General features: G+C 37.5%; 2 protein-coding genes across 2 annotated transcripts; both read left to right on the plus strand.

Annotated features, from left to right (window-relative positions):
- Window positions 1–492: 492 nt before the first annotated feature.
- On the plus strand, window positions 493–4331 carry LOC112754346 (probable glycosyltransferase At5g03795). Its single transcript, XM_025801959.3, has 4 exons — window positions 493–1278; window positions 2562–2809; window positions 2911–3259; window positions 3365–4331. Exons 1-4 carry the CDS (start codon window positions 871–873, stop codon window positions 4031–4033), a joined length of 1674 nt encoding a protein of 557 aa, XP_025657744.1. The 5' UTR covers window positions 493–870; the 3' UTR covers window positions 4034–4331.
- Window positions 4332–4900: 569 nt separating this feature from the next.
- On the plus strand, window positions 4901–6630 carry LOC112754347 (uncharacterized). The gene is made up of 2 exons (XM_025801960.3): window positions 4901–6238; window positions 6343–6630. Exons 1-2 carry the CDS (start codon window positions 5231–5233, stop codon window positions 6532–6534), a joined length of 1200 nt encoding a protein of 399 aa, XP_025657745.1. The 5' UTR covers window positions 4901–5230; the 3' UTR covers window positions 6535–6630.

Genomic DNA, 6630 nt, shown 5'->3' on the forward strand with positions numbered 1-6630 from the left:
CATTCTTTATTAATGTTCTCATATCTTTTCTATTAAAATAAATACAAAATATACTGATTTAATATTTCTAGACATATTATTTCTATCTATATTTTTTTTTATCAAACACAATTTTATATCTCTATATTTTTATTTCAATGTCCTATCTCTAATAAAAAACACAACCTAAAACTTGGTCATCATAGTTATTACTATGTCATCAGTTAGCAGCAAAAGTTAGAACGTAGGGCAAAGTCTTTGAAGTACGGAGTATGGAGTATGGAGGCCATAGAGTTACCATCCTCTTGCGTGCCAACATGTCAAGTAATCAAATTCTCTTCAAATCTATGCCTTCAGCTCTCAAAACGACACCTCCGAAGCCAAAATGATGACACGTGGGATAATTTTAAAAGAAAATGAAATATATAATTAAGAGAAAATAAAATGATTCTTAACATATATTAATTGAAAACAAAATTGAAAAGTTTCATTTTCATTACAAAGAACAAAGTAGAGGCCATCAGGCCATGGCCATTAAATAAGCAATCGGTGGTGTGGGCAATGTTGTCAAAAGCACAAAAGGTAAGGAGCAAAAACGGAAACACAAAAAAGTTGCATGCAAGAACTCGGATTTTAAGGGCAGTATATGAAGACGCTTGGCCTCAAGATTCCAACAATTTATTACCAAGATTTCTCCTACTTCATTCTCCTCTTTTTTCTTCTTCAATATCACCAAAGCTACACCTTCTTCAATCTCTGTCTTCTCTCTCAACTTTCTTTCTTTTTCTTCTCTGTTCTGTTGCTACAAAGGATAGTGATGGAACTGTTATTACTTTTCCGTATGTGTAGTTAGAGAAAGAAAAGAAAGAAGATATTGAATGTGAAAATCCAATGGCTAACAACTGGAGATGCAGTAGTTGTAATTGTTTTTTGTGGAGGGGCTCATCATCATCAGAGTCTTATTCTTCTTCTTCATCAACGAAGCTATTGTTGTTCATGTTACCTCTTCTAGTCGTTGCTGGGCTTATTTCAGTGTTAGGTCCCAACAACCCCTCCAATTTAGTTGATATTGCTAAAAAGCCCCTCTCAGATGCCTCTGTTACTGTCACCACGGTGGAGTCACCGCCGCTAACTAAAGTAGTGAAGAAGAAGCAACGCGGGGAAGGGCTGGTGGTGGTGGCCGTCAATAATGCTCACGGCGGAAAACAGGAGGAGGCCAAAGCAATCTCCGAAACACTCTTCAATCACTCCTCTACTCCCTCACTTCCCATTCAGGCCATAGAAACGTTTATTCAATCTGTAAGAGATTCTTTTCTTTCAGTTAGTCTAATCCTAAAACTCATTAGTACTACTCTTAAATTCTATTCTTTTCTTTTCCTTTTTTATTTTGGTCAAGACAATTTCACATGGATAATAATAATAATAATATTATTATTATTATTATTATTATTATTATTATTATTATTATTATTATTATTATTATGTTTCAAAGATTAGAATGTTCATAGTATATATTCTTATATTCAAGAAAGAAAGAGTGTAATTATTATGCTGATATATTTAAGGAGGAAAGAATGTAATTAAAGCCGGAGATCCATGTTTCTTCTAATTGTGCATACTACACCGAGAATTCGAATGAATTGATTTTCTTTACTCTATTGGTATAACATCCGGATGAAAACGGGAAAGAATATTTTGTTACCCATAACATCACCTGCCTCATTCTATGTTTTGTGAGGGAAAAAAAAGTTAGACTCATATTAGGATAATTTTTATAATGAAATTATAAATGATTATAATAAATATTTGATATGTTTCTGTAATGATGACGAGAAATTTAAGGTCAACAAGCCCTGTTATTATCCTCGATATGAAGTACATATATTCTTTTGTTTAATTTGCTTATTGGTGAGTGGAAGCATTGCAATTAACGCAATGTGCTGTATCAACGTGGATATATTTTGTAAAACGTTGCCTCAGTGTGGCAATCCTAGGAAATAATTACAGATTTCGGACAATCCTTTTATCATATTGCAATTTTATTTTTATTTTTATTTTTTTTAATCCCAAGTCGAAAACTTAACGTGCTTGGAATATTGTAGTTTATTTAGACATAATGGATTTAAAAATTAGTTATTTTAACGCAAGTAAAACTACACTTTCAGGTAGAGTTTGGAAGTAGGAACTGGGATTGTACGAGTGAAACTCAGGATTGTGTTTGGTACTTAGAAATTAGAATCAAAATTTCAGTTCGAATACAAAATTATAGTGTTTTGGACAGAGACTAAAATTTTAATATAATTTATTTTTAAAATAATATCCTCATTTAACTTTTTAAATTTTAAATTTAGTCTTTTTTTTCTCTCCAGAGTCTCAATCTCTGCCTTAGTTTGCCTGAAACTTAATTTAGTTTTTGTCTTCCAATAGTGTGTACTTCTATTGTTGGCAAATTGAATTTTTAGAAACTACTTGGTAGGTAGATTCAAACAAAGAAAGTTGTACTAATTAAAAATCTTGTCATGTGTTAAATTAATTAAAGCTGATGTTGAACCATTGTGTTTTTTTTCCTCCCTCAAAAACAGAACACCACCGGGGGAATTCTCAATGCCTCCTCCAAAACCTGGCCCATCGTGGGTTCCATGAATGAATCTTATTACAACCCTATTGAAACACCGAGGCCGCAAAGAAAATTCAGCATTTTAGATAGAACTGAAGCTGGTCTACTACAAGCTCGAGTTGCAATTAGAGAAGCAAAAAACAGGAGTCAATTACAAGATATAGACTATGTTCCAATTGGACCAATGTATCATAATGCTAAAGCATTTCACAGGTAAGTAATGCCATTTCTAGTATAACAAAAATGTACCCATTTGATTTGATAGTGCCAAAATCTTAATCAATTGATACTAATTGTACAAATTGCTATGACAGGAGTTACTTAGAGATGGAGAAACAGTTCAGGGTATATGTGTACGAAGAAGGGGAACATCCTGTGTTCCATAACGGCCCTTGCAAGAACATATACTCCATAGAGGGGAATTTCATCCATGGCATTGAGATGAACGACCGATTCCGAACAAGAGATCCTGAGAAAGCACATGTATACTTCCTTCCTTTTAGCGTAGCAATGATGGTGCAATTCGTCTATGTACGTGACTCTCGTGATTTCGGACCCATACGGAAAACCGTCACTGACTATGTCAATCTCGTAGCCGGAAGATATCCATATTGGAACCGAAGCTTAGGTGCTGATCATTTCATGCTCTCTTGTCATGATTGGGTAAAGAGTTTTACACGTATATTCAATTATGTGTGTCTGGTTTACTGAATGGAACTAGTAATAGAAATGTAACAATGTTGCACAATTTTTTTGTAATGTTTTCAGGGGCCGGAGGCATCATTTTCGGTACCAAACTTGGGGAAGAATTCAATTCGAGTGCTGTGCAATGCTAACACATCGGAGGGATTCAAACCTACAAAGGACGTGTCTCTTCCCGAAATAAATCTCCTAACCGGAACATTAGACGGTTTCCTTGGTGGGCCATCTGCATCAAAGCGTCCAGTTCTAGCTTTCTTTGCTGGTGGGCTTCACGGGCCCGTTAGGCCCGTTCTTCTGGAGCACTGGGAGAACAAAGGCGAGGACATTCAGGTCCACAAGTACCTACCAAAGGATGTGTCCTACTACACAATGCTGAGGAAAAGCAAGTTCTGTCTTTGTCCAAGTGGGTACGAGGTTGCAAGCCCAAGGGTAGTTGAGGCAATTTACACTGGTTGTGTACCAGTGCTGATTTCGGACCATTATGTCCCTCCGTTCAGTGATGTGTTGAATTGGAAAGCGTTCTCCGTTGAGGTTTCGGTTAAGGATATTCCTAGATTGAAGGAGATTTTGTTGAGCATTTCTCCTAGGCAGTATATAAGGATGCAGAGAAGAGTGGGACAAATTAGGAGACATTTTGAGGTACATTCTCCACCAAAGAGGTTTGATGTATTCCATATGATCCTTCATTCCGTGTGGCTCAGACGGTTAAACTTTAGAATTCATGATGATCTATAACTTGGTAGCTTTTTGTTGTTGTTATGCCACTGGTGACAAATATTAATTAGTTTCGGCGGTATAAGGTGGTACATGTGATTCTTTCTTTGTCCTGTGTAAAATTATTCACAGAGATAAAGTGAAAAAGGAAGCATAGGATTCCAATTTGCCAGTATGCCTGGATTCCAGTTCATTTTAATAATTTCCACCGTTCCTTTTTGGTATTTTTATGTATGTAATCTGTAAATTTTGTCATAAAGAAAAATCTATGTGGCATGCTTAGCCCTCAGTATAATTTTTATCACATAATTATACTTGATATAGTGGCTGTTGGCCATTCTTAATTTCTTAGTATAAGTTTTATCACGTATCTCTTCTTTTTAAGAATTCGATATTTCCTTGTGGAATTAATAAGATAGAGCAAAAATTATTTTTAAAGACAGCTAACAGGGTTTATTTAATTAAAAAAGATCATTTATGTTATGGATTTATTTATTTTGTATTTTTAAGACATATTAAGATTATAAAATTAAAAATTTTATTAAAAATATAAAAAAAATTTAAATAGGAGTATTTAAATTTTTTTATTATCATGTACATAAATAGGTTAGCTAAATTCTTATTTTATAATTGTTAAAAAGAATTTTAACATGATAATACTAAACATTATTTTCTTTCTTCCCTTAATGAAGTAATAAGCCCATAACTCTTTTCTCTGAGTACACTTAAAACCTCTACAAAACAACTGGAAAGTTTTATTTGCCGCATGGAGAAAATCTCTCGGCCTGAGGTATGACACGTGATTGGACACGTGGACCATATACTCCCATTCAGCCATTCTGTCTTGCCGTCTTGGATGTGCTTCAGCTTCTCTTCCCTTCAAATCTCATTCAAAAAGAACATTCTCAGTTAGCAACTTGCATATCTGGATCAAGAATCAAGATAGATAGATGTCACCACTCAAGAGCGTCTCACGCTTACGTGTCACATTGTGATGTTTCCTACACACGTGTCACTCCATTTTAAGCTGTAGTTTCTCCCATTGTTACTCACCCCTTATAGCATCCTTCTGCTTAAATCAATCCTTCCTATCCCTGTTTACATCACACAACCACTTTGCTTCTCTGGATCACATACTAACATCTATCTATCCATCTTCACCGAAACGAAAAATCACTTCTGAATTCTGTTATCTCTACTTCAATTTTCTTCTCTTTAATGGCGTCGAGGCAACAATTCAAGGAAGATAGAGCTGAGGCAGCTGCAAAGCTTGCAGCCAAGGACATAGGCGATGTAAACAGAGAAAGAGAGCGTGACGAAGGTTACACGCTCAACTCCGAAAAGGCACGTGCTGAAGCCGCTGCAAAGCTTGCTGCCAAGGATCTTGAAGATGTGAACAGAGCAAGAGACACAGCTACTCTAGGTGTTTCGTACCACCAGCTACAGCAGCAGCAGCAGCAGCAAAACCCTGGTGTTGTAGGGTCCATGTTAAGGGCAGTGCACGACACTATCGAGCACGCAAAGGAAGCTGTGGTAGGGAAGACTCAGGAGACCGGAGAGGCGGTTAGCGACACTGCAAAATGTGTTTCTGAGAAGACAATGGAGACGAAGGACAAAGCAGGTACCAAAGTTGGAGAGTACGCTGGCTATGCTGCTGATAAAGCGAGAGAAACAAAAGATGTAACGATGAACAAGACTGGTGAGTATACAGATTATGCGTCTCAGAAAGCGAAAGATACTAAGGACTATACTGCTGATAAGACTATAGATGCCAAGAACAAGACAATGGAGAAATCTGGCGCGTATAAGGATTATGCTGCGGATAAGGCAAAGGAAGCGAAAGACGCTACAATGCAGAAGGCTGGGGAGTATAAGGATTATGCTGCTGACAAGGCGAAGGAAGCGAAGGATGCTACAAAGCAAAAAGCTGGAGAGTACAAGGATTATGCTGCTGACAAGGCGACGGATGCAAAAGATTATGGTGCTGAGAAGGCAAAGGAAGCGAAAGACGCTACAGTGCAGAAGGCTGGAGAGTACTCAGAGTATACTGCGGAGAAGGCAAAAGAGGGGAAGGACACGACAATTGGGAAGCTTGGGGAGCTGAAAGACTCAGCTGCCGATGCTGCTAAGAGAGCTATGGATTTCTTCACCGGCAAGAAAGAGGAAACCAAGCAGAAGGCCGCAGAGACAACGGAAGCAGCCATGCAGAAGACTAATGAGGCAAAGGTGGTGTGGTATTGGTAGTCTCGTATTCATGTAATGATCATTTGATTTATTTATTTCGTGATTTGATATGTTATTCTTTTATATGTTTGTGTGTGGGGATACAGGAGAAGCCGAGTGGAATAGAGGAAGAAGCAAGGAGAAAAATGGAAGGGATGAGGATGGAGGGAGGAGGAGGCACGGGCGGAGAGAGTAAGGTGTGGATCCGAGTGGAGGAGAGTCGACCTGGGGCGGCAGCAGATGCTTTAAAGGCAGCAGATGAGGCCTTGAATGATGCGGGGCGCCGTGAGAAAATGTGATAATTAGTATAACTGCAATATGTATGTGCTTAGTTTACTACACTACTTTAGGGGGATGCATGTATGACTCATTTCAATAATATTTTGTTGCTTTTC

The sequence above is a fragment of the Arachis hypogaea genome, chromosome 16 (genome assembly GCF_003086295.3).
Source record: "Arachis hypogaea cultivar Tifrunner chromosome 16, arahy.Tifrunner.gnm2.J5K5, whole genome shotgun sequence".
Taxonomy (NCBI): Eukaryota; Viridiplantae; Streptophyta; class Magnoliopsida; order Fabales; family Fabaceae; genus Arachis; species Arachis hypogaea.

Excerpts from the sequence above, each read along its gene's own strand:
- LOC112754347 (XM_025801960.3), top strand. The coding sequence starts at position 5,231 with ATGGCGTCGAGGCAACAATTCAAGGAAGATAGAGCTGAGGCAGCTGCA. Across the intron at positions 6,239-6,342 it reads AGAAGACTAATGAGGCAAAG|GAGAAGCCGAGTGGAATAGA; the intron begins GTGGTGTGGTAT and ends GTGGGGATACAG.
- LOC112754346 (XM_025801959.3), top strand. The coding sequence starts at position 871 with ATGGCTAACAACTGGAGATGCAGTAGTTGTAATTGTTTTTTGTGGAGG. Across the intron at positions 2,810-2,910 it reads AATGCTAAAGCATTTCACAG|GAGTTACTTAGAGATGGAGA; the intron begins GTAAGTAATGCC and ends TTGCTATGACAG. Across the intron at positions 3,260-3,364 it reads TGCTCTCTTGTCATGATTGG|GGGCCGGAGGCATCATTTTC; the intron begins GTAAAGAGTTTT and ends TAATGTTTTCAG.